Here is a 27,660-nt window from a genome sequence, read left to right as displayed (position 1 = left end):
TTGAAACATGTAATGTCTCTGCTCATTCTTCCTGTCAAAATATATCAACGTTATTTTCTTGTATTGAATTTGTTTCTCATGTATCCACCCAAGCTGCTACCCATTTATGTCCTTGTGCACTTTACCTCCAGTAAATAACAGCCACCAAAGAAGTTCTGATGCAAACACTGCTTCTTCTTAGAGAACTACACTGTCCTCCACTTCAAAAGAACAGCCATTCACCAAACCTCTCACTTTTCTAACCCTGAACCTATTTTACATTCAAGTTGAAAAAGTCAAGTGCTGTTGTTGCCCCTTTAGGCTCTGGCTTCAATTTTATTAACGAATCTAATGAGTCGTACATTCACCTTTGGAAAGTCCACATAAATAGTATCAATAGCATTGCCGCCCACCCTCAGCCATCATCTCTGTTAGCTCAATCAGGGAAATGTGCAAAACAGTAGAGCTGCTGGAGACAATTTAGAAGTCAAATCAAAAGGGAAGTTGTTGAGGGTGAGGACGAGTTCGGCTAGGCGGATGAGGGTATTGGTGGAGGGGGGCACTGGTTGGGCCTGCGGGACAGGAAGAAGTGGAGGGCCTTCAGGCCATCTGCATGACGAATGCAGGTGTATAGGGACTGGACATCCATGGTAAAAATGTGGTGTTGGGGACCATCATCTCCCAAAACATCCACAACCTCATCACCTCAGGTGACCTCCCACCCACAGCCTCCAACCTCATTGTTCCCCAACCTCGCATTGCCCGCTTCTATCTCCTTCCCAAAATCCACAAACCATCTGCCCTTGTCCACCCATTGTCTCCGCCTGCTGCTGCCCCACCAATCTTGTCTCCACCTGTCTGGACTCCATTTTCTCCGCCTTGGTCCAGGAACTCCCTACCTATGTCCGTGACACCACCCATGCCCTCCACCTCCTCCAGAAGTTCCAACTCCCTGGTCCTCAACATTGCATTCCATCCCCTATTCCCAATTCCTTTGCCTCTGCTGCATCTGCTTCTAGGATAAGGCATTCCACTCCTGTACATCTCAGATGTCCTCGTTTTTCAAGGTCCACAACTTCCCCCCCGGCAGTGGTCGAGAATGCCCTCAACCGTGTCTCCCGCATTTCCCACAACTCATCCCTCACACCCGACTCCCGCAATAACCACCCTAAGAGAATCCCCCTCGTTGTCACATATCACCCCATCAATCTCCGGATCCAACACATCATCTTCCGACACTTCCGCCATCTGCAATCTGACCCCACCACCACAGACATTTTTCCCTCCCCACCCTTGTCTGCTTTCCGGAGAGACCATTCTCTCCGTGACTCGCTTGTCCGCTCCACACTCCCCTCCAACCCCACTACACCCGGCACCTTCCCCTGCAACCGCAGGAAGTGCTATGCTTGCCCCCACACCTCCTCCCTCACCCCCATCCCAGGCTCCAAGAAGACTTTCCACATCAAGCAGATGTTCACCTGCACATCTGCCAATGTGGTATACTGCATCCACTGTACCCGTTGTGGCTTCCTCTACATTGGGGAAACCAAGCGGAGGCTTGGGGACCACTTTGCAGAACACCTGCGCTCGGTTCGCAATAAACAATTGCACCTCCCAGTCGCGAACCATTTCAACTCCCCCTCCCACTCCTTAGACGACATGTCCATCCTGGGCCTCCTGCAGTGCCACAACGATGCAACCTGAAGGTTGCAGGAACAGCAACTCATATTCCGCTTGGGAACCCTGCAGCCCAATGGTATCAATGTGGACTTCACAAGCTTCAAAATCTCCCCTCCTCCCATGGTAGCCCAAAACCAGTCCCGCTTGTCCCCACCTCCCTAACCTGTTCTTCCTCTCGCCTATCCCTTCCTCCCACCTCAAGCTGCACCTCCATTTCCTACCTACTAACCTCATCCTGCCCCCTTGACCTGTCTGTCCTCCCCACACTGACCTATCCCCTCCCTACCTCCCCACCTATACTCACCTGCTCCATCCCTGCCCCTTTAACTTGTCTGTCTCCTCTCCACCTATCTTCTCCTTTATTCATCTTCGATCCGCCTCCCCCTCTCTCCGTATTCATTTCAGAATCCTCTCCCCATCCCCCTTTTCTGATGAATGATCTAGGCCTGAAATGTCAGCTTTTGTGCTCCTGAGATGCTGCTTCATCCAGCTCCACACTTCTCGGCTTGTCCAGCATCTGCAGTTCCTGTTATCTGTAGAGGGAGATGGATTTTAGTTTTCCATTCTGCTAAAATCTGACCACACTTTTTCAACATCAAAAAGTATCGAACAGCACTTACTAGAAGTAATGTGATTTCAGTTAAATGATCAGCAGGCCACCTGGGGAGATAACTAAGATGTTTGTTGACTTGAGTTTTACAACCCAGAGGAGAGAGGCCAGAAGCAGATTCAATCAGGGAAATGTTCACAACAGCAGAGGTGCTGGAGACAATTTAGAAGTCAGTGAGAAGATAGCTCCAGGAACAGAAGGCTATGGAAGTGTCAGAGAGGATGACACCCTATAGGGCTGTTTGAAGGCAATGAGTGTAGGGAACCCATGTTAAATAATGTGAGCTAACAGCTTGTTCTAAAGCCTCAGGAAAGACATTAACTGAAGAAAGTAGCATTGAGTCAATGCAAAAATATACCAGAAGGAAGCATATCACTACCAGACCAGCTGAGCAAGCAGCTGTAACTCATAGACTTGGGTGGTTCTTCACCAATGTTTGAACGCCTACTAGGATAAAAGGGGATTAGTTGATTTTGCTGTTTGTGATGAGATGGTTTCCTAGTTTTACTTCTTTTCAGTAATAAACTTTTATATTCTTTATTGAAAGAACATTGCAGAAATTGTTCTCATGGTAAAGGAAAATAAAACTTGTCAAATTTATGTCATGCTGGGTTTCAAGCTGGAAACTGACCTGCCCAGTATTTTTATTAGCTGAAATCATAAAATGGGTACATCCCAAATGGAAGATGTTCAGAAGGAGTGATTAGCCCTATTTTGCTCAAGAAAATGCCTAAAAAATTCAACACCCTTAGAAAAGAAATAACAAACATATTTGGGTGGATAGGGAGAGCCTTTTTCCTAGGATGGTGACGGCGAGCACGAGGTGGCATAGCTTTAAATTGAGGGGTGAAAGATATAGGACAGATGTCAGAGGTAGTTTCTTTACTCAGAGTAGTAAGGGAATGGAACGCTTTGCCTGCAACGGTAGTAGATTCGCCAACTTTAGGTACACTTAAGTCGTCATTGGATAAGCATATGGATGTACTTGGAATAGTGTAGGTTAGATGAGCTTGAGATCGGTATGACAAGTCGGCACAACATCAAGGGCCGAAGGGCCTGTACTGTGCTGTAATGTTCTATGTTCTATGTAATTATTCAAGAAGACTTTTCCATTAACTTTGTAAATTAACATCATTATGGTGCAGATTATTAGAGTTAACCTGGTAATGAATCTGGAAGGGCACTGCTTTATTGCACATGAAAGGCTATACAATTGACCAAGGAATTGGAGTTGCACTTAGTTAATTTTGCCTATTTAAATTTAAATTCCAATTACTTCCATTTTGTTGCATTGTAGGTACCTTTTTTGGTGCAAAGACATTGGACTGAGAAGAAATACATCTGGAAGTCTGGGATTGAGCATTGTCGGTGGATATGAGGAAAACAATGGGAGTCAACCATTCTTCATAAAATCCATTGTTGATGGAATGCCAGCTTACAATGATGGAAGACTGAGGTATCAAACAGTGCTATTCTTTATTTTACATTTAATGGTGGTTTCTGAAATTTAGTTACGGGTTTTAATTATATTTAGAAAAGATTGGCAGTTCTAATTCTATAGAATTTGAGCTTATTAAAATTGAGCACCTTATCTGTTGATCTGTCAGCAATAAGGAGTTTCAAAACGTACTTTGATCTTCACAATCATAATGGATTCATTGAAGGTTGGAAGATTAATTCTGTGAATAATTACAAAGCATGACTACCCAGAAAAATAAATGAACACGCAGTGAATAATAGAAGCGATGTGACATTTTGTTTGAGAGTCACAGATACCTAGGCCCCAACTTTGTCCAGGATGGACAACATTTCCACTGTGGCGAAGATGCCCTGGAATTTGCCAGGAACCCACAAGCTCTATTCCCAAACTTGGCTCTTCTCAGTCCTGCAGGGTTGGGTTGTGATTCATAACAAATTTAAATGGCTATTTGCATGCAATAAAATGGGGATTTTGGAATCCCTAGAGTGTGGAACCTGGAGTATGGGCGATTTAGACCAGGTCAAAGCAGGTATGCTGTTGTTTTGGATGGTAATTATAACCTTTGGAGATGGTCTTTTTTGCTGGGGGTGGGGGGTTACATTTGAATGAAATAGGAAGAAATTATGAATGACAGCGGTATTTCCTCTTTCTTGGATTTCTTCTGCGCAGGACGCCAGAGTCTGAAATCAGCGATCAAAGCTGGAAACGGCAATGGCCAGTCACTGTGCATAGACTCTCAGAACAGCTACGCAGCTTTGAGGGAACATTGAATGACAGTGGTTTTCTCAAAAGAATCTAGTCTCCAATACAGAAATTTAAGTAACAGCCCCTTTTATATAAAAAAAACAAACATTTCTTATGGTCTTATATTCATTCTCCTATGTGTCCGGGCACTGTGAATTTTTGAAATGCATTCTTGGGATCCGAAGATCAGTCTTTTGTATCGTGATGAGCATGGTTGATTTCATGATAGCAGTTTTCTATATTAATAACGGTCGCCTTAAACAAAAGCATCCACATGGTCAAGGGCAATTGGGATGGGCAATAAATGCTGACAATAAATTGTCAATGTCCACATCCCATGAACAAATAAAAGAGATCAGTCACACTTTGACTGTAACGTGCATCCTTAAATTGTTGATGGGGTAAGGCACTACATAAGCAACTTCATTCATTCTGGTACATGCAAGTAAATGTACATTTCCACCAAAAGGGAGATGTGGATTGGATTTGAAATCAATTAAATCTGATGTGTACCTTGAGTGACAGTTATAAATAGGTGTTGTAGAGGCACCCATTGCCTCGCAGAATTCACTGCCAAACCCTTCTATATGAAACTTTGGGCATATTTAAGACATCAGTCTAGTAATATGATGTTATTAAATATGCAATTTTACATTGTCAGTCTCAAATTAGCTGATTATCTCTTCAGGATTGTACATTTTCTCCCCAGGAAAAGGGAACAAAAAAAGCTAACATGTCCCAAGTTAAATAGGAAAACAAACCTGAATGTAGTTAATAATTTAACAAAATGTCATTTTTGATACAGCATATTGGATGCATTGATACATTTGAGTCTTAACCTTGCACTTGTATTTATTTATCTAAAGAAGAAGGTAGGAAAAAGACAATGGGAGAATATAACCATTCTGACATCGTGGCCATGATTGGCCTAATTTCTCTTCGTGTGTCTTAGGTCTACCTATCCTGCATTCATTAGTAAGAAAGGTTCAAACAATTGGTAGATGTAAGGTAAACTGCCAATCCCTAGAAATAACATATGTTACCACATGTTTGGAGACAGGGACAGGCAGCAGTGCTAGTCAGACAGCTGCTCTCTTCAAATGAAATGTAGTCTTCCATTATTCATTGCTCAAGAGGAACAGTTACCTAACACTTCAGCCAGAGAGCAGAATGTTGCCATCACAAGCTATGGAGACCAACATACTCTGCACCACTCATTCACTGGGGCAGCATGATGGCTCAGTGGGTAGCACTGCTGCCTCACAGTGCCAGGGACCTGGGTTCGATTCCAGTCTTGGCCAACTGTCTGCGTGGAGTTTGCATGTTCTCCCTGTGTCTGTGCAGATTTCCTTTGGGTGTTTCGGTTTCCCCCACAGTACAAACATGCAAGTAAGGTGGATTGGCTGTGCTAAATTACTCATTATTTTCGGGGATATGTAGTTAGGTCCTTTAGTTATGGGAAATGCAGGTGTAGGGGGATGGATCTGGGTGGGATGCTCTTCAGAGGGTTAGTGTAGAGTTTTTGGGCCAAATGACCTGTTTCCACACTCTGGGGTTTTACATCATGTCTATGTCAATGCTGTTCATATTCTGGTATCAACTGCTGTCAACTGACATGGGTTTTATGACCTTTTTTCTGTATAATTAGCTTGTGTTTAATCTCTTAATGGTTGCTTTTAATACACTTTTTGGATCTCAAATTCCTCTGCTCAGTTTCTGCAGTCTTTCTCCATCGAGATAATAGTAATTTCTTCTATTCTTTCCACCATAACCTCACATTTTCGCCAAATGTTTGTCTACTCACACAACCTGTCTATATCAGTCTGTAGAACTGTGTTATCCTCAGCAGTTGCCTTCGCACTTGCTTTTCTGTCATCTGCAATCTCAATAGTTCATTTAGTTCTATCGTTCAAGCCATTAATAAATATTGTAGCTACTTGTGGGCCCAGCATCGATCTCTGTGGCATGCTACAAGTTGCACACTGCCATCCCAAAAGTGCCCCTTTTACAAGAACTCTACTTCTCCGAGTCAAGTACCTGTCCATCCTGATACAACATTCCTACACCATCTTATTATCTAGCCTTATGTGTGGTACCTTATCAAATGCCTTTCTATATATTTGGATTTCCAACTGGTTCCCCTTTATCTATCCAGCTTGTAATCTCCTCAAATAACTAGCAAATCTGTTGGGCGTGATTTTTCCTGAATGAAGCCATGTGCATTCAACTTGATTATATTACGTATTTCTAAATTCTCTGCTATTATATTCTTTATGATAGACTGTTAAGGTTTTCCCGCTGGCAGATGTTAAGGTAACTGGCCTATAGTTATCTGTTTTTGTCTCCTTCCCTTTTTGAATAAGGGTGTCACATTGACAGTCTTCATTTCTCTGGGACTTTTCCAGATTTTCAGGATTCTTGGCAGATTATTACATCCTTTAAATTCCTTATAAAATGCAACCCATCAAGTTGAGGTGACTTTTTTGGAGATAGCAAGAACTGCAGATGCTGAAGTCAGAGTCCATATGATGTGGAATTGAGGGAACAGCAGGTCAAGCAGCATCAGAGGAGGAAGAAAGTTGACGTTTTGGGTTTACACCCTTCATCAGGACTGGGGAAGGGAGGAGGAGTGGGGATTGGGGAAGGTAGGTGGGATGGTCATAGTTGGATGCAGGTAGTGGGAATTGGTCAGTGGGAAGGGTGAGGCAAATAGGTGGGAAAGAAGATAGACAGGTTGTGCCAGGTCAAGGAGGCAGGGATAAGAGGGAGGGTTGGACATGGGATGATGCCGGGGTGGGGGGCGGGGGGGGGGGGGGTGAGATTTTAAAGCTGGTGAATTCTACGTTCAGGCCGTTGGACTGTAGGCTCCCAGGGCAGAATGTGAGGTGCTGCTCCTCCAGTTTGTGTGTGGCATCATTGTGGCACTGGAGCATGCCCAGGATGGACATGTCAAACAGGGAGTGGGAGGGGGAGTTAAAATAGTTGGCACCTGGAAAGTGCTGTTGATTATAGGGTACAGAGCCCAAGTGCTCTGCAAGTCGGTCACTGAGTCTGTGATTGGTCTCACTGATGTAGAGGATGCCACACCAGGAGCAACAGGTACATTAAATCAGGTTGGATCATGTACAGGTGAATCCCCCTGTCAGCTTTGGAAAGTTTGTCTGGGGCCTTGGACAGAGGTGAGAGGGGAGGTGTAGAACCTCCTGTGGTTGCAAGGAAAAGTGCCGGGGTGGTGGGGTTAGTGGGGAGTGTGGAGTGGAGTCAGTGCTCCCTATGGAAAGCAGGGAGGGGTGGGGAGGGAAATATCTTTGGTGGTGGGGTTAGATTATAGGTGGCAGAAGTGGCAGAGAATGATGTGCTAGATGCGGAGGTTGGTGGGGTGGTGTGTGAGAACAAGGGGGAACTCTGTCTTTGTTGGGAGGTTGGGGTTTGAGATGTGGTTGAGGGCATTGTGGATCAACTTATTGACTTTTCACTCCATTGGTTTCCAGAGTACTTTTTCTCAAGTACTATTATGATGTTTATTTTCCGCTTATAGCCCCTTGTTTTAGTATTTCTGGAATGTTGTTAATGTCCTCTACCATAAAGACTGACACTAAGCGTTTGTTCAATTCCTGTGCTACATCTGAGCATTACTTCCCCAGGCTTGTCCTCCTAAGGGGCCTCTCTGTTTCTTTTTATATGTTTGAAGAAGCTCTAATGTTGATTTCTATATCACTTGCTACCTTGCCTTTTTAAAAATTTTATTTGCCTCTCTTTATTGACTTAACACCATCGTTTTATTGGCTTCTAAAACTATCCTGGTCCTTTGACTCAACATTAATCTTTGCCACATTTTGTGTTTTTCTTTTGATTTGATACTATTTGTAACTTCCCTTGTAACCATGGTTGGTTTATCCCATTCCCAGAATAAGTGTTCCTCATTGGAATTTTGCTTTACTGTGATTCATGAAATATTTTCTTAAACATCTGATATTTTGTCAGTCATCTTTTCTGTTGAACTCCTTCCCCAGTCCCCTCCAGCCAGTTCTACTCTCAACCCTACGTAATTTTACTTCAGTTGCATTTAGCACAGTTGTTTCTTACTTAAGTTTCTCCTCTGAAGCTGAATGATAAACTATACTATATTATGGTCATTATTCCAAGGAGATCTTTTATTTAATGTGCATGATTACATATTACAAGGGTCAAAATAGCTTGATCGCTGACAGGATTACAACATGTTGTATCAAGGAATTGTCCCAAATACAGTCAGAATTCTCTCTCTGGGGCTACCTTTGCCAATTTTATTTTTGAAATCTATACAAAGATTAAAGTCACCTAGGAATAATGTACTGCCTTTTTTATCCCACCATATAGTTACTGCTAGGGGTCTATTAGAGTATTCCTTCCCTGTCTTCTCCTTGGTGTTTGTAGAATAGTGTATTTAATAGTTTAGTTTAGTAAGAATCTAACAGTGTGGACTATCGTATTACTTAATAGAAGTGTATTTTTAACCAAATAGTTGCTAGAGGGTAAAAATGGCTGTCAGCAGGGTAGTACGCTTCTCCAGTGGATTGTGGGAAATCAGAGACAGGTTGAATACCCCCTATGACTACATCTGCAGGAAATGTGTCTAACCACAGCTCCTGTCAGACTGTATGGATCAGCTAGGAGCGTAGCAGAGGTGGAAAGCATCAGAGACAGGAGTTTACAGAGGGGTCATACCCAAGGTTATTCTTGAAAGGGAGGGCAAGCGGCCAGAGGTCATGGTACGCATTGGTACTAACAACATGGCAGGGAGTGCAGGGAGCTAGGTTGTCAGTTGAAAAACAGGAACTGAAGGATTGTTATCTGTGGTGTACTCCCTGTGCTACATGCCAGTGAGGTGAAGAATAGGAAGGTAGTACAGTTAAATACGTGGCTAAAGAGCTAGTGCAGGAGGGAGGGCTTTTGAAATGTGGATTGTTGGGATGTATTGTAAGACAGGTTGCACCTAAATTGGAGGGGCATCGATATCCAGCCAGGGAGGTTTGCTAATGTTACTCAGGAGGGTTTAAACTAATGTGAAGATGACGACAGGTAAGGCTGATGAACTTAGAGCTTGGATTAATAAATAACTTTGATGCAGCTATTACAGAGACTTTGCTGAGAGAGGAACAAGTCTGGTAGCTTACTGTTCTGAGATTTACATGTTTCAGGGAGATTAGTGATTAGAGGTAATGAGGGAGGACACCTTGGACAGCTCAGCCAGCAAGGCTTCATAGGTAGGGCTCAGGAATAGCATGTTGCAGTTGCTCTGATGGGTTTGGATTACAGGCCTCCCAGCAGCCAGTGGGAGATAAAAGAACAGATATGTGGGTAGACAATGGAAAGACATGAAACAGCACATTGTGTTGGGTGATTGTAACTTCCTCTATATTGACTGGGATTCCCTTAGCGCCAGGGGCTTTGATTGGGGAGTTGGTGGGTGGGAGTAGGGCTGCAGTTTAAGTGAGTCCAAGATGGCTTCTTGAAGCGATGTGTAAATAGTGCAACTAAGGAAGGGCCAAACTATCTGATAGATATTGGAGAATAAGCCTGGTCAGGTGATCCACGTTTCAGCAAAAGCTTTTTGGAAGCAGTGCCCATAATTGCTTAAAATTTAACTTCCTTAAGAATAAGAGCAAGAGTAGTCCGTGGGTAAAAGCTAATTATGACAATGTAGGCAGAAATTGGGGAATGTAAATTTGGGTAGGGGAGTGGAGAACAGCTGTTTGAGGGTAAATCCACATGTCATGTGGGAATCTTTTATAGTCTAGCTTTATTGGAGTTAAGGACAGGCATGTTCCTATGAAAATTAGGGATAAGGATGTCAAGGTGCAGGAACCTTGGATGACACACAAAATAAAAATCAAGAACTTAGAAAGAAAAAGGAGATATGGAAGGTTTAGGAAACTAAAGGCAGGCAGAGCCTTCAAAGAAAATAAAGATAACAAGGAAAAACTTAAACAAGGAGGGCTAAAAGTAGCCATGAAATATCCTTGGCAAACAGGATTAAGGTAAATCCCAAGGCATTTTATACCTATAGGAGCAAAAGGGTAGCTAGGAAAAAGATAGGTCCAAAGGGAAGGAAGAGGATGGTGAATCTAGAGAGAGGTATGTTGATATTCCAGGGCATGTTGAAATAAAAAAAGGTAGTGTTGGGTGTTTTGGAAAACATTGAGGACTTGATGGGATTTATCCCAAAAAAGTTGAGGGAGGCAAAAGAGGAAATTGTAGGACCTTTCTATGACATCTTTGTATCCTGTATAGTCACAAGAGGGGCCCCAAAGGACTAGAGAACACCAAACGTTGTTCTTTTGTTGATGAAGGGTAACAGGGATAACCCAAGAAATTACAGGGTGGTGAGCCTTATGGCAGTGGTAGTGAAATTATTGGAAGAGGTTCTTGAAGAGGATTTACTTACATTTGGAAAAATATGGACTTATTAGCAATGGGCAGCATGGTTTTGTGTGGGAGAAGTTGTGTCTCAAATTTGAATGAGTTGAAGTGACAAAGATGATTGAGGGCAGAGCACTGTATGTTGTCTCCATCGACATTAGCAAAGCCTTTGATAAGGTCCCTCGTGGCAGGCTGATGGAGAAGATGAAGTCACACTGGATCTGCAGTGAGCTGCTAAGATGGATACAGAACTAGTTTCATCGTAGAAGACAGTAGTGGCAGGTGTTTTTCAGGCTGGAGATCTGTGACGAGTGTTATTCCGCAGAGATCAGTGTTAGGACACCTATTTCAAATAGATATATCCAAAAGATTTGGAGGAGAATAGAGGTGGCCAATTAGTAAGTTTTTGGCAAACACAAAGATTGGAAGAGCTGCAAATAGTGAGGAGGATGATACAGCAGGATGTAAAGTGATGGCAGGTGGAATTTAACCCAGACAAATGTGAGGTGATGCATTTGGAAGGTAAAATGCATGGGGGTGGGGGTGGGGAGGAGAATACAGTAAATGGCAGAACCCTTAAAAGCATTACCATACAGAAGGATCTAGGTGTACAGCTTCTCAGTTCTCTGAAAGTGGCAACACCGGTGGATAAGGTGGTCAAGAAGACATATGGCATGCTTACCTTCATCAGCTGGAGCATTGATTGGGGAATCATGTAGCCTAACTGAAGTTCTATACAGCTGCAACATTGTGTACAGTTCTGGTCACCACACTAGCAGAGGATGTGGAGGCTTTGAAGAGGGTACAGAAAAGGTTTACCAGGATGTTGTCTGGCTTGGAGAGAATTAGCTTGAGAAGAAATTGGACAAGCTTGGTTTGTTGAAGGATGAGGGGTGACTTGATAGAAGTTTATAAAATTATGGGAGGCAGCAACAGAATGGTTGGTCAGAATCTTTTTCCCAGGGTAGCAGTGTCAATTGGTAGACATGGGTTTAAGGTTTAAAAAAAAGGGGAGGGGGGAGTTGATTTCAAAGGAAACACGAGAGGCATGCTTTTTTGTACAGAGAAAGTCAGAAATGCCTGGAACACGCTGCCAGAGGAGGTTGTAGAAGCAGATACAATAGCGACGCTTAAAAGGCATCTTGATAGAACATGACTAGGCAGGAAATAGAGGGATATGAACTGCATAGAGGCATTGTTTTTATTTTATAAAGACATCAAGTGTTGGCATGGGTTTTGTGGGCTGAAGAGCCTGTACTTGTGCTGTACTATTTTTTGTTATTTCTTATCTCAATCCATATGGATGTGACATCATTCAATCCCAGTTCATTTCTTGCAATCATACAGAATCTTGTCAAACAACATCTTGTGCTAACATCTATCCCACCAACCCTTCCCTGCTGCCAGTCCTTTTGACAAGTCAATATGATTGAATATTTAGGTCCCAGCTTCAAACTCCTTGTAACTACATCGGAGTAATGGTTATAAGGTCATAGCCACAAACCCGTACTTGAGCTGTTAATTCCAGTTATTTTATTCTGAATACTATCTGCATTTAAGAGACATTACTTTTGCATTTTTAAGTAATTTCTGAGAGCTGCCCCTTGTCTCCCCATGTCTGTGTCACCCACAATCCATAGTCTCCTGTCCTTGATCATACAGAGTTTAAATTTCCTCATCCTAACAGTGTGCCTGTCTCCTGGATCAAAGTGTCCAAGTAACTTTTCCCCACCTTAACAGGGCCACTGTCAAGAGCTTGGACTCAGAAGTTGCTCAAGATGCAACAGATGTATTGATTGTTGAATACCTTGGTGTCCAGCAGCTCCCATGTGCTGCAGCTGCAACAACACATGACTTGCCACCTCTATTTGTTAATTAAATCACTAATATCCCTGCTCTTTGTACTTGAAGAATCCCCACTCTTAACACTTCATGCTTTTTCTTGTTTATTACACACTAATATTAGTCTTGTACCGAGAAAGATTTTTTTTAATAAAAAAGGAACTTGGAACTTATGCACAAATTAAGACCCTTATTTCTAGGCTTCAGCATAGAAGTGCCACAAATTCTACTCACCAGTCAGCTGCTTTGTTTAGGCAAAAGCAACTACATCCTCATGTCCTTCTACTCCTGAACTCCTTCAGTGCGAAGTTACAGAAGTTGCTGACTTACATACGTACCCAACAGATGGGAGGGACGATGGCCGGGGTGTTATGGATAGACTGTTAATCCAAAATCTGAACTAAGAGACTGGTTCAAATCCCATCATGGTAGGTGCTGCTGATGACCATGTAACCCATCTGCCTTACTCATGTACTTCAGGGAAGGAAATGTGACTCCAGACCCACAGCAATGTGGTTTACTCTCAACTGCTGTCTGAAATAGCCTAGTAAGCACTCAGTTGTATCAATCGCTATGAAATCTCAACAAAGAAATGAAATCGTACAGACCACTGGCATTCACTTGGTACTGGGGTAAAAAAAAAAGCCCTGTTGACCCTGCAGAGTCTTCCTCACTAACATCAGGGGTCTAGCGCCAGAATTGGGAGTGCTGTCTCGCAGACCAGTCAAGCAACTGTCTGACACAAACATATTCATGGAATCATACCTCAAAGACAATGTCCCCAGCACCTTATTGTCTCTAAGTCACTGAAGTCCTAATGAAGGGTGTCAGCCTGAAACATTGACTTTCCTGCTCCTCTGATGCTGTCTGACCTGCTGTACTTTTCCTTCGTCACATGTATAGACTCTGGCTTCCAGCATTTGCAGTCCTTATGGTCTCCAAACCACCATAGCCATCCCTGGATTTATCCTGTCCCTCCAGCAGGGCAGACCCAGCAGAGGTGGCTGCACAGTGGTATACAGGAGGGAGGGAGGGAATTGTTCTCAGAGTCCTTCACATAGATTTCAGCCCCAATAAGCCTCCTGGCTTCAGGTTAAGTATAGACATGGTAACCGCCTGCTGACTACCACATACTGTCCTCTGTCAGCTGATGAATCTGTACACCTCCGTGTTCAACAACATTTGGAGGAATCACTGCGAACACAAAATAAAATCCTCCACCCAAAGTACAAATGCCCACCACCAAGACTGATAAAGCTGGTCAGAGCCTAAAGGACGTAGCTTCTATGCAGCAGATAGTAAGGGAACAACACACTCTCATCCTTACCAATGTGCCGGCTGAGGATACTGTCCATAACAGTATTGGTAAGAATGACCACTGCACAGACCTTGTGGAGATGAAAGTCCTATCTTCACTTTAAGACTATCTTCCATTGTGTTGTGTCACCATGTTAAAATGGCCAGATTTAGAGCAGACCTAACAACTCAAGACTGGACATCCATGAGGCACTGAGGGCCATCAACAGGAGCAGAGTTGTACTCTAGCACAATCTGTAACCTCATGGTCTGGTATATCCCCCACTCTACTATTGCCATCAAGTATACTCAACAACTGAGGTATCAACCTGGTGAGGGTACCAAATTGGACTAATTACATGGTAAATAGCAAGTGACAGACAGAACTAAGCAGTCCTACAACAGATCAGATCTAAGCTGTGCAGTGCTGCCACATCCAGTTGTGCATGTTGGTGGATGATTTAAACAATTCACTGGAAGAGGGTTCACAAGTATGCCTCTCTTCAATGATGGAAGAGCCCAGCACATTGAAAGATAAGGCTAAAATGTTTGCAATAATCTTTAGCCAGAAGTACCAAGTAGATGCATCACAGCTTCCTTCAGTGATCCCCAACATTACACATAGTCTTCAGCCAATTCAATTCACTCCAAGTGATAGCAAGAAACAGTTAGAGACACTGGATGGTGCAAAGCTATGGGCCCTGACAGTAATCCGACAGTAATACTTAAAACTGGTGCTCCAGAACTTCCAGTCCCCCTAGCCAAACTTTGACAATTTGACAAACACTGACAATTTTCCACGTTGCTAGGTAGATGCCAATGTATGTCCCATGCACAAAAAGCGGAGGCTTGGGGACTGCTTTGCAGAAGACCTCCGCTCGGTTCGCAACAAACAACTGCACCTCCCAGTCGCCAACCATTTCCACTCCCCCTCCCATTCTTTAGATGACATGTCCATCATGGGCCTCCTGCAGTGCCACAATGATGCCACCCGAAGGTTGCAGGAACAGCAACTCATATTCTGCTTGGGAAACCTGCAGCCTAATGGTATCAATGTGGACTTCACCAGCTTCAAAATCTCCCCTTCCCCCACCGCACCCCTAAACCAGCCCAGTTCGTCCCCTCCCCCCACTGCACCACACAACCAGCCCAGATCTTCCCCTCCACCCACTGCATCCCAAAACCAGTCCAACCTGTCTCTGCCTCCCTAACCTGTTCTTCCTCTCACCCATCCCTTCCTCCCACCCCAAGCCGCACCCCCATCTACCTACTAACCTCATCCCACCTCCTTGACCTGTCCGTCTTCCCTGGACTGACCTATCCCCTCCCTACCTCCCCACCTATATTCTTTTCTCTCCATCTTCGGTCCGCCTCCCCCTCTCTCCCTATTTATTCCAGAACCCTCTCCCTATCCCCCTCTCTGATGAAGGATCGAGGCCCGAAACGTCAGCTTTTGTGCTCCTGAGATGCTGCTTGGCCTGCTGTGTTCATCTAGCCTCACATTTTATTATCTTGGATTCTCCAGCATCTGCAGTTCCCATTATCCCAAATCCAAGCCAGTCAATTACTGCTGCATTATTCTACTCTTGATCATCAGTAAAGTGAACGGAAGATATGATCAACAAGCAGCACCAAGTGTGGGTTCTGCCAGAGCCACTCAGCTCCTGTCCTCATTTACAGCCTTGGTTTAAACATGGACAAACTAAATGAATTCCAAAGGTGAGGACAGAGTGACAGTCCTTCACATCAAGGCTGCATTTGATAGGTGTGTGGCATCAAGGGCACCTCTAAACTGGAATCAACGGCTATTGGGGGCAAACTCACTGCTGGTTGGAGACATACCAGGCATATAGGAAGCTGGTTATAATTGTTGCAAGTCAGTCACCTCTACAGGAGTTCCTCAGGGTAGTGTCCAAGACCCAACTATCTTCAGCCACTTCATCAATGACCTTCCCTTCACCATAAGGGCAGAAGTGGGGATGCTTGCTAATGACTGTACAATGTTCAGCACAAATCACGACTCCTCAGATACTGAAGCAGTCCATATTCAAAAGCAACAAGATATGGACAATATCCAGACTTTTGTACCACACAAATGCCAGGCTCTGACCATCATCAATAATCTAGATAAAGTAGATAATCTAACCAAAATGCCTCGACATTCAAAGCTATAACCATCACTGAATTTCCCCACCATCAACATCCTGAGAGTTACTAATGACCAGAAACTCAAATGGAGTTACATAAACACAGTAATTACAAGGGCAGGTTAGGGACTGGGAGTACTAGCGAGTTTTGAGAAGATTTGTAGCTCAGGTTGAGGTTCTGGATGTGAGTTTGCTCGCTGAGCTGGAAGGTTAATTTTCAGACGTTTCATCACCATTCTAGGTAACGTCATCAGTGAGCCTCCGACGTAGTGCTGGTGTTATGTCCCGCTTTCTATTTATCTGGTTAGGTTTCCTTGGGTTGGTGATGTCATTTCCTGTTCTTTTTCTCAGGGGATGGTAGACGGGCTCCAAATCAATATGTTTGTTGATGGAGTTCCGGTTGGAATGCCATGCTTCTAGGAATTCTCGTGCGTGTCTCTGGCTTGTCCTAGGATGGATTTGTTGTCCCAATCAAAGTGGTGTCCTTCCTCATCTGTGTGTAAGGATACGAGTGATAGTGGGTCATGTCGTTTTGTGGCTAGTTGATGTTCATGTATCCTGGTGGCTAGCTTTCTGCCAGTTTGTCCAATGTCGAGTTTGAAGAGATGTTTGTAGTGTTAGTGACATGACCCACTATCACTCGTATCCTTACATACAGATGAGGAAGGACACCACTTTGATTGGGACAACACATCCATCCTGGGACAAGCCAAACAGAGACAGGCACGAGAATTCCTAGAAGCATGGCATTCCAACCGGAATTCCATCAACAAACACATTGACTTGGAGCCCATCTACCATCCCCTGAGAAAAAAAACAGGAAATGACATCACCAACGCAAGGAAACCTAACCAGATAAATAGAAAGCGGGACATAACACCAGCGCTTCGTCGGAGGCTCACTGATGATGTTACCTAGAATGGTGACGAAACGCCTGAAAACTAACCTTCCAGCTCAGCGAGCAAACTCACATCCAAAACTGGGAGTACTGCAGCAAGCGCCTCACCTCTTGACTCCACAAAACCTGTCCATCATCTATGAGGCACAAGTCAGGAGTGTGATGGAATACCCATGATGTGCCTGGATGGATACTGCTCCAACAGTACTCAGAAAGCTTTCCACCTTCCAAGTCAAAGCAGTCTGCTTGATTAGCACCACATCCACAAGCATATACTTCCTGTAACACCTAAGATCCTCATACAGCACATTCCAAACCCATAACCCTTCCATCTTGAAGGAAAAGGGAAGCATTTACATGGGAGCACCACTGCAGGTTCTGCTCCGACCACTGGACTTTGAAATATATTACTGATCCTTCACTGTCACTGGGTCAAAATCTTGGCATTCCCTCCCTAGGTGGCATTGTGGGTCAACCTACAGCAGGTGGACTGCAATGGTTCAAGAAAGTTCACTGCCATCTTCTCAAGGGCAGCTAGATACAGGCAATAAATGCTGGCCAGACAGTGATGACAATATCCCAACAGTGAATTAAAAAGAAAACATATATTCCTCTGTCACCTTCACCTCTTGCCTTCCCATCTATTTTTATTATCCACAAATTTGGCTATAGTACATTCACTTGCCTCATCCAAGTCATTATTTTGCAAACTACAAGTCTGTGTGAAGACTCCACAGAGAACTGTGGATATGAACTCTCTGCTCCTCCACACTGCCAAGAATCTTTCCACTAACCCTGTATTCTGCTTTCAAATTTATCCTTCCAAAATGAATCACCTCACACTTTTCAGGGTTAAACTCCAACTGCCACTTCTCAGCCCAACTCTGCATCCTATCAATGTCCCTTTGTAACCTAGAATAGCTCCCCCCCCCCACACTATCCACAACTCGACCCACCTTTGTATCGCCTGTGAACTTACCAATACACCCTTCCACTCCTTCATCCAAATCATTTACAAAAATCACAAATAGATGAGGTTCCAGAACAGATCCTTGTGGTACACCACTCATAACTGAGCACCATGTTGAATATTTTCCATCCACTACCACCCTTTGGATTCAGAACTGGCAGATGCCTAGAAGACAATCTGCCACATTTTCTCCCTATCCCATGCCTCCCTACATTCTGCACAAGCCTACCATAGGGAACCTTATCAAACACCTTACTTAAATGCATGTACACAACATCCACTGCTCCACCTTCATCCACATGTTTGGTCACCTCTTCAAAAGAATTCAGTAAGGTTTGAGAGGCAATGATCTACCCCTCACAAATCCATGCTGACTATCATGAATCAAATTATGCCTATCCAAGTGATTATAAATCCTATCTTTCAGAGCCCTTTCCAATAATATGCCCACCACTGGCGTTGGACTAACTGGCCTGTGATTTCCAGGGTTATCCCTATTCCCTTTTTTGAACAAGGGAATGACATTTGCCACTCTCTAATCTTCCAGCGCTATACCTGTGGACAGTGAGGATGAAAAGATCATTGTGCAATCTCTTCCCTTGCTTCCTGTAGAATCCTTGGATAAATCCCATTAGGCCCAGTGGACTTCTCTATCCTCAAGTTCCTCAAAATTCCTAGTACATATTCCTTACCAACATCCACCTCCTGTGGCCTGCCAGCCTGTTTCACACTGTCCTCCCCTAGGTTCTTCTCAGTTGTGAATACCAAAGGAAAGTATTCATCGAGGACATCTACTACTATCTCTTTAGCCTTGGTGCACAAATTCCCTTTACAATACTTGATTGGCCCTACCGTTTCTCTGGTCATTCTGTTAGCATTGTGAAATAGGATAAATTGACTTATTTTGAAGAATATGCTGAGAACTGTGTTATCTAGAATGTTGTTAGTTGTTACAGCTCTCAGAATTAATAAGTTGTAGGAAGATGGATAGACCAGAGACCTTATCACAGAGATGGAAGCTCTTAAGAACATTTTTTTAACACAAGTTGTGTATTTACAAAGTATCAGCCAGACAGGTACAAGATTTAAGGACTAGTTACACAATAACAATGAATTAACAGTGTGGTAGCGATAAGCACTGAGTGCCCTCTTCAACATTTACTTTGTGGCAGACACCCAATTTGACAATCTAGAAAATATACCACCACGTCAGAACTAAAAACATGTGTACTATGGGCAAATTATGTTCGCTGAAATTGTTGGTATGTGACGAATTAAATAAAATTTATAGTAACCAACTAAAAGCCAATTACTCATGCAGTCTTGTTATTACAGGTGCGGAGATATGATTTTGGCCGTCAATGGAAAGAGTACGTCAGGAATTAGTCATCCATGTCTGGTGAAGATGCTGAAGGAAGCAAGAGGAAAGGTTACGCTCACTGTGGTGTCCTGGCCTGGTAGCCACCTATAGATTAGTTACATCAACTTGTCATGAAAAGAACCACAAAGGCTACTAATTCAGCGTAGACGCAATAAACATTGAAATGGCTTTATATATTTCTGACAAGTTGTAAAGCTTACTAGCATCTTCAGGAGTTCCTTTGCTTTTTAAATTAATATTTTCAGATAAAAACTCTTAGTTTAAGCACTCAGACTGGATATTTAAAAATGATTAAGGAATTCAAATTAGTCAATGCATCTTATTCATGCAATTCTAATCCAGTTGCAGAGGGATTAAAATGTTCACAAGTTTATTGTAATTTTAAACACAAGTTTTGCTGGTGAATGCATTTTCTTAAACTGATGCTTCAAATGTTGTGGCAAACTTTCAGTAAAATCAGATGTCAATGAACAATAAATAAGTTTTTTATTTTATCAAACAAAAATTGTTGAAAGAATGGCTTATGGCTCGAGTAAATCTTACCACCTCTTAGAATATTCAAAATAGTTAATTAAGTACCTGTACGGATTCCTGATTTACCTGTACTGCAAATATGGTGGCCACAATCAAAACCTTTTCTGATGAAGGGTCTAGGCCCGAAACGTCAGCTTTTGTGCTCCTAAGATGCAGCTTGGCCTGCTGCGTTCATCCAGCTCCACATTTTGTCATCTCAGATTCTCCAGCATCTGCAGGTCCCATTATCTCCGGCCATAATCAACTTGTATTTTCAGGAAACAAGTTATTTATTTGTGCTTACACAGTACTGACTCCTCTATCAAAAGAGCAGGTGGAATACATACATTAAGCCAGAGAGATTTTAGATATATGCTGAACAGAGGTAAAGAAGTGTTGCCCAGAATAGGAAGTGCAATGTCTTCATATTTACTTAATCAGCGTGCATCAAGTAAAATAGGTCAATTATACTAATTCTAGAAGAACTGCAGAAGCCTGCATAACAAAATGCACCATTACTATTATGGCTGGACTCAGCCCTCAGCCAAAGATGTCTGGAGAAAATAAAAATGCAGCAAGCACAAATGACTGGCACTGTAAGATAGAAGTATCCTGTTACAGAATCTTCAGGAATGCTAAATCTCCAATTTACAATTGGTAAAAGTAAAACAACCAGTTTTAAACAAAAAACAAATTTTATTAATCTTCAATAAACTAATACAAGCATTGTAATTATGTTTTAATAACATAGTAGATGCTTAAAAGCACCACACACCTCAACAGTCCTTTGAAATAATTTGGAATTTCTGACTTCTGCAGAAATTCCATTTAGTAAATTACCATTACCTGAACAATTTTCAAGCATTTCCAATATTTTCCTTCCCAACCTTGGCATTATAACCAAAAAAGGAAGGGACCGGAGATTTAATTGCTGCTAGCAGCTTCACTGGGCTCTGGCTCCTGGGAAATTTCTTCACTGGCTTCTTTATCTTCCTTGCTTCGTTTAGATTTCTTGTGTTTGTGTCGTTTATGGCCATCCACCTCTTCACTGTCATGGCGCCGTCTGCTGCTGCTATGGAAGAGAATTTATTACTGTCACTGCTCTGCTATTGGCAACATCTATTTCTCAAATCACACTTCTCAAAGATCAGAATTTCCACAAGATGTTACGATACCTATTCAAGTCCACAGATTTCAGATTACACACAACGAAGAAAAAAATTAGAGCTAGGTGGTCTGGAACATGGTTCAAACTCAGTGACTGGTTGAATGAAACACAATTTTCAGATTCAAGCTGGAAGTCAGGAACATTTTCCTCTGGTTTACAAGCAATTAGAAAATCCCTGCTGCATTGCCTACCATTTTCATACACACAGTGCACAACTTTGGGGTATTAATCTGCAAAGTGGAGTGACAGTGGCCATTTGTGATGGGGGTGCAGGGGGGACCTGGACTCAAATTTCGCTTTAATTAACAGATGAAAGCACCTCTACTACTTACAAGCATCTTCACGGCAGTGAGCTTGGGTACTCCTCAACCTAGTTCAAAATCCATCAACAATGTAGAACTAATTTTGAAAAAGTGCCAACATTGTTCAATGGTTTTGATGGGAATGAAGAAGTGGTACACTTTTGTGATGATGTGCTTTAAAGAAGTTTGGAGTCAGCCAGGATGTTTGGTTTGGACACAGACAACATATGAACATACTTCAAAAAAAGCATTAGGAGCAGTAGGAGGCCGTTTAGTCCCTCTAGCCTACTCCCTGATTCAACACGCTGACTGAGGCCAGAAACCAATGCCACATTCCCAATTAACCCTAATAACCTCTGGCTCCTCTATCAGTCAAGAATCTATCTCTACCTTAAAAATATCAACTTTACCTGCTCTCTGGCAAAGATAATTTCCAGAGACTCACGACTGTCAAAAATTACTCAATCTCAGTTTCAAAACTGTATCCGCATCTGTTCAGCCTCCACCCTGTCAATTCCTAAAAAGATCTTGCAGGTCTCGATAAGATTACCTCTCATTAGTTTAAACTTCAATAAATAAATAGTCTAAACTGTCCAACTTTTCCTCAATGTAATCTCCATCCTAGATATCAATCAAGCAAATCTTTTCTGAAACTGCCTCCGATACATCTTCACCCTTTCACAAATGAGGAAAATAAACCTTGCATAGTACTCCAGATACGGTTTCACAAATGTTCTGCATAAGTGCAGCAAACATCCATACTTCAGAGTCAGAGAGTCATAGGGTGATAGGGTTAGGGTTAGGGTGATGGAATGGGTCTGGATGGAATGCTCCAAGGGTCGGTGTGGACTTGTTGGGCCTGTTTCCACACTGTAGCGATTCCATGATAACTCAGGCCTACTAGTCCTGGCAACTCGTTAGTCTATGCACACTTTCTAGTTTAACCATGTCTTTCCTATAAACAGGGTGACCAAAATTGTACACAATACTCCAACAGCAGTCTCACCAATGACTTATACAACTGGAACATAACATCCCAATCCCCGTACTCAATGCTTTGAGTAATTAAGATCACCCTGCTAAATACCTTTCTCACCACTCTATGTATTTGTGACACTGCTGTCAACAAACTCTATACTTGTACTCCTAGGTCCCTCTGTTCCACAACACTCCTCAGGACCTTACCATTTACTGAACAAGTCTTACGTTGGTTTGACTTTCCAAAGTGGAACGCCTCACACTTACCTGCATTGAGTTGTGTTTGCCAATCCTCAGCCCACTTCCCCATCTGATCAAGATCCTTCTAATTTTTGATAACCTTCCTTGCTATCAATGATATCTCCTAATCCATAAACTTTCTAATCACACCTTGACATTCATATCCAGATCATTTATGTAAATAACAAATAACAAAAGATCCCAGCACTGACCCATGGCACACCGATGAACAACCTTCAACGATCACCCTCTGCTTCCTACCATTGAACCAGTTTTGAACCGGAGCACCCGGAGGAAACCCACGCAGACACAGAGAATGTGAAAACTCCACACAGACAGTCGCCCAAGACTTAAACTGAATCAGGGTCCCTGGTGCAGCGAGGCAGCAGTGCTAACCACTGAGCCACCGTGCTGCCCCTTTGCAGATTCTAGATCCTGTTCATACTGAGCTTTCTTATCTATCTTTGTGTCATTAGAAAATTTAGCAACCATGTATTTAGTTTCTTATCTAAATGATTGATAAGAGTTGTAAATAGCATAAATAGCTGAGGCTCTAACAATGATCCCTGTGGCACACAATTCATTACATCTTGCCAACCTAAAAACTACCCTCTGCTTCCTTTAAGCCAATTCATCCTCTCTACACATCCGATTATGTTAGTCCTTAGATGATGAACACTTGCAGGATAACAGCATGTTGAATGCCTTGCAGAAATAAAAGGTATTACAACTGTGGGTCGCCCTTTATTTATGTTGCTTGTAACTTTCTTAAAGAACTCCAACAAATTTCCCTTTCACAAAATTGTACGGGCTCTGCATTATGATTATCTAAGTGCTTTACTATAACCTCCTTAATAAATAGATTCTAGCGTTTTTGCTTGACAGATGTTAGTTCAGCTGGCTTGAGTTTTTGGCTTTCTGTCTACCTCCTTTCTTGATTAGGAGAGTTACATTCACTTTATACCAACCTGGTGGGGCATTTCTGGAATTTGAAAAATTAAAACCAATGCACCCACATTTTCAGTAGCCCCCTCTTCTGATTCTCTAGATGAAATCCATATCAGCAAGGAGACTGGTCAATTTTTATTTCTAACAATGTTCTCAGCATCTTTCCCTGGTCATTATAAATTTTCTTTCACTTACTGGCATTGCATTGGCTTAATAATCCCTCAAGTAGGAAGGGTTCAGCCTTATGTCACCAACATCTCTCACCTTGATCAGCACAATGTTCGGCTAGATATGAATCTACATTTCAGCATCATTGATGCCCAGAAGTATCATAACGCAATCGGTGTAAAATGGGAAGAATTCAGCTTTACTGAAAGCAGTAAGTTTTGTTACCTTCGGGAAGATTTGTGTCTCCCTCCTTCTTCTTTGTCCCGGTGTCTGCGCTCTTTATGCCGATCTTCTTTATCCCTGCTGACCTTGTCCCGATGATGGTAATCACGATCATAGCTTTTATCAGATGAATAATCTCTGTGCCTATATCGACCTTCGTCACTGTGGTTCGAGAGAAATGAATAAAGATTGAAATCTTGATACATTTACAATTTTCAAACGTGATGACAATATTCTTCTGCTTAAACATATTGTGTACTCCCCTATTCACCAAACACTGCACAAATGTCCCTGAAGTATTTTCCAATTTCTATCAAACATATTTACCATTCATTCCACAACTGGTTAAACTGCACCTCTACTTTTACTGTGCTGAAGTACATCATTTATTTGTCTTCATCAAAATACGCGCAGACAAGCAAGACCAATGAAGGGCTAGATTCAAAGTTTGTAGATGATATGAAACTCGGAACAGTGTAGAACTCCAAAAGGACATTGACATGGTTGGAGGAGTGGATGGACAAATGGCAGATGAGGTCCAATGCAGAGAAGTGCGAGATTATGCACTTCAGAAAAATATGGAGATAGAACTAATGGCACAATTCTAAAAAGGGTTCAGGAGCAGAAGGATCTCGAGTACATGTGCCCAGATCATTGAAGATGGCAGGACAGGTGGACAAAGCAGTTAAGAAAGCACACACAGTCTCCTCAGTTTTATTAATAAGGGCACAATGCTCAACAGCAAAGTGATGACATTGAATTTGTTTCAGACACTTGTTACAGAATACATAGGGAGAAGTTGGTCCAGCTTGTAAAAAGAAACAACAATCAGACAGCATAGATTTAAAGTGATGTACAAAAGAAACTAGGGTGAGATGAGAAAAAGCTTATTTTTTTTAAACACAGGTGGTGGTTATGGAATGAAATGCACTGCCTGGAAATGTGGTCAAGTAGAGTGAAGTACAATTGAGACATTCAAGAGAGAACTGGATGATTATCTGGAGAAAAACAGTGTGCACATATACGGGGATAAAGCAGGAGACTAGCACTAAGTAATGATGCTTGTTTGAAGAGCCAGCGCAGGCATGGTGGGCTAAACGGCCTTCTTTTACATTGTAACAGTTCTTTAATTCACCATGCAAGCTTTGAGAGGAAGCTAAAATTATTTGCCAACATAATCAAAACTTTTTGGGTGGATTAAGTACACTTAAAGTAATTCAAACGAATATTGGTAGTAGAATTAATGGGAAATTACAAACGTAAGAAAGTTACAGCTTATATTACATATGCAGATAACATCCATCCATGCGAAGTTCCACCTACTAGTCATACAACACGAAATCACCAGCCAATTTAGATCAAGTCAGACCCATGGGCAACTTTGCAGTTTTTGTTGAAGACAGAAAATGTGTTGGGTGCACCTTGTGCATTTTTCCTATAAGCAAAAAGTACCAGGTCTCCTCTAAGATAGCCCAAAAATAAGTTTTAAAGTCTTTTCCATCAACTTACGGTAAAATATTTTGGCAATTCGAGTTGCTAAAGCTGATAGAAAAACAAAACGAAGCACAGTTCCATAACATGCCTAACAGTACGACTGCACTGCTACCTATAAAAGGTATAAACTACAAGGTGCAAAAGTAGTAAATGTTAAATTGTGAATTTCAGATAGGGACGTGGCAAGACATATTTTGAAGATAATAAATGCAGTTTTTATAAAAGATGTTTAAAATAACTAAAATATGGCATCCCCAGGGCCCGGATGGGCAACTTTGGTCAAAATTCTTCAATTCCAGAAATAGTACTGAGGCTATGATTCATAGAAAGTAAAACATGTTTCAGACATCAAGAATGCTGAGTGTTTGAAGGAAAGGAACTTGTAATAGTCAGCTTGCTCAGAAATAACATGTGGCTGTAAACGTTCACAAACGTGTAAAGCTGCCAGAAAGCTTTAAGAAAGCCAGAAACAGTAAATAGAACTGACATTCAATGAAAAGGGATATCCTCGCAATTAGTAAAATCAAACCCCAAATACATTTCCTATTACAAATGCTTTGACTAAAATGTCATCATTGGATCATCACTGCTGAACGGAAATCGATAGTTTTCTGATTATGAAGCAGCTTAATGCTGGCATCAGAACAACATTTCAAATCTCTCTGGAGGAAATATAAACTCATTTAGTCAGTATGGCTTCAAGAGAAAAATATCCAAATCATTCATAGAGACACCAAATCTCAGAACAGAATGTCAAGTTACAATAAATTAAGTTTAGGATTTAAAATAGCAAACAAAATAAGAACTAATATGGTTCTGGATGTGAGTTTGCTCGCTGAGCTGGAAGGTTAGTTTTCAGACGTTTCGTCACCATTCTAGGTAAGATCATCAGTGAGCCTCCGACGAAGCGCTGGTGTTACGTCCCGCTTTCCAGCTCAGCGAGCAAACTCACATCCAAAACCTCAACCTGAGCTACAAATCTTCTCAAAACTCGCTAACTAATATGGTCTCAGCCTACTATCACTATTGATTTAATATCCATAAATGAAATAAGATAAAAGATTATGAAGCACAAAGATCAGATCTTATTCTATTTGCAGTAAATGATAATGGGAAAAATTATGGTCAAAAATATTTTGTGGATCAATTACTTTCACAATCTAAACAAGCCACCTTTTGATGTCTGAGATGTTCAAAAAACACCTTATCTTTGCAGCCAAAGTAATGTAAAATAGTGGATGCTGGAAATCTGAAGAACAGAAAATGATAGAGCAACTGAGTAGGTCTGGCAACATCTGTGGAGAGTGAAACTGAATTAAAGTTCAAAGATTTTTCTTCAAAACTGTTCAGAACAAGTTTTAGTGGACTAGAGCACTATCGATTATCCTCTGTCCACAGATGCTGCCAGACCAGCTCAATTTCTCCAGCGTTTTCTGTTGTTATCATCTTTATAGACCATACGTATAGGATAAACAAGTCAGAGGCTCTGGATTTGACTCAGCCAAGCTCACAAACAGTCATACACGTTAAAGTTGCAAAGACACAGGAAAGACAGCGGTAAAAGTGGAAGTGAAAACAAGTTAAGCAGCAAGCAGGAAGAGAGAAGCAACGTTTTATCTCTGTCTTGTATTGATGAGTAGTAACTGGAAGCATTCTTTTCCACAGTGATTAAAAGTTTGAGAACATTGAGTTTTTACTTTATTTCAGTTGGCTGGCATCAGGCAAGGTCCCCAGTCAAACTACACAGCCTTCCTCTCATTCATCAACTGCACAAATTAAAAGACAGACCATTTCTACCCAAACGTTAATAGCCTGTAAATTTCAGAAACTGTACAACACACTGCCACCAGTTGCAGATAGGTTCAAGCGACTGTCATTCTCCATGGTAACATAGGTTTGTGCTAAAGATTTAAAGATGAGGAAGCAATGGGAGACAGCTGAGTATCCTTCTGTGACCATAAGTGGGTGACTTTCAATTGGACAACATGGTAGCACAATACCATTTCTGAGCTTTACTACTGTTCGGTAATCTGAAAATACAAGTTTATGAATCATTGTAATCTGAAAATCCACTGAAATGGGTGAAGGCAAAAATAAAGTCACCGGAGGACCACAGGACCACTCTCTCACTAGAGAGAGGGGGGGAGAGGGAGAGAGAGAGAGAGAGAGAGAGAGGAAGGTAGAGAGGGGGGGTAGAG

The 27,660-nt window shown here is 42.2% G+C and overlaps 2 protein-coding genes across 15 annotated transcripts in view; one reads left to right on the top strand and one right to left on the bottom strand.

The window, feature by feature from the left end:
• lnx1 (ligand of numb-protein X 1) overlaps nt 1-19,889 on the top strand; it is a 195,278-nt gene extending 175,389 nt beyond the window's left edge. For all 11 annotated transcript variants that reach the window (XM_048525324.2, XM_059647800.1, XM_048525613.2 and 8 more), the window contains 2 exons: nt 3,567-3,725; nt 19,384-19,889. In XM_048525324.2, the coding sequence (XP_048381281.1) occupies nt 3,567-3,725; nt 19,384-19,519 (295 nt within the window). In that variant the 3' untranslated portion in view covers nt 19,520-19,889. The remainder of the gene's footprint in view (nt 1-3,566; nt 3,726-19,383) is intronic.
• A 729-nt stretch (nt 19,890-20,618) lies between these two features.
• fip1l1a (FIP1 like 1a (S. cerevisiae)) overlaps nt 20,619-27,660 on the bottom strand; it is a 102,508-nt gene continuing 95,466 nt past the window's right edge. For 3 of the 4 annotated variants that reach the window (XM_059647815.1, XM_048526181.2, XM_048526233.1), the window contains 2 exons: nt 23,972-24,130; nt 20,619-21,014 (listed from right to left, as the gene is read on the bottom strand). In XM_059647815.1, the coding sequence (XP_059503798.1) occupies nt 20,867-21,014; nt 23,972-24,130 (307 nt within the window). In that variant the 3' untranslated portion in view covers nt 20,619-20,866. The remainder of the gene's footprint in view (nt 21,015-23,971; nt 24,131-27,660) is intronic. The other variant, XM_048526105.2, reaches the window with a different exon arrangement.

Source organism: Stegostoma tigrinum, chromosome 1 (assembly GCF_030684315.1).
Source record: "Stegostoma tigrinum isolate sSteTig4 chromosome 1, sSteTig4.hap1, whole genome shotgun sequence".
Lineage (NCBI taxonomy): Eukaryota > Metazoa > Chordata > Chondrichthyes > Orectolobiformes > Stegostomatidae > Stegostoma > Stegostoma tigrinum.
This window is presented reverse-complemented; position numbering and strand designations above follow the sequence as displayed.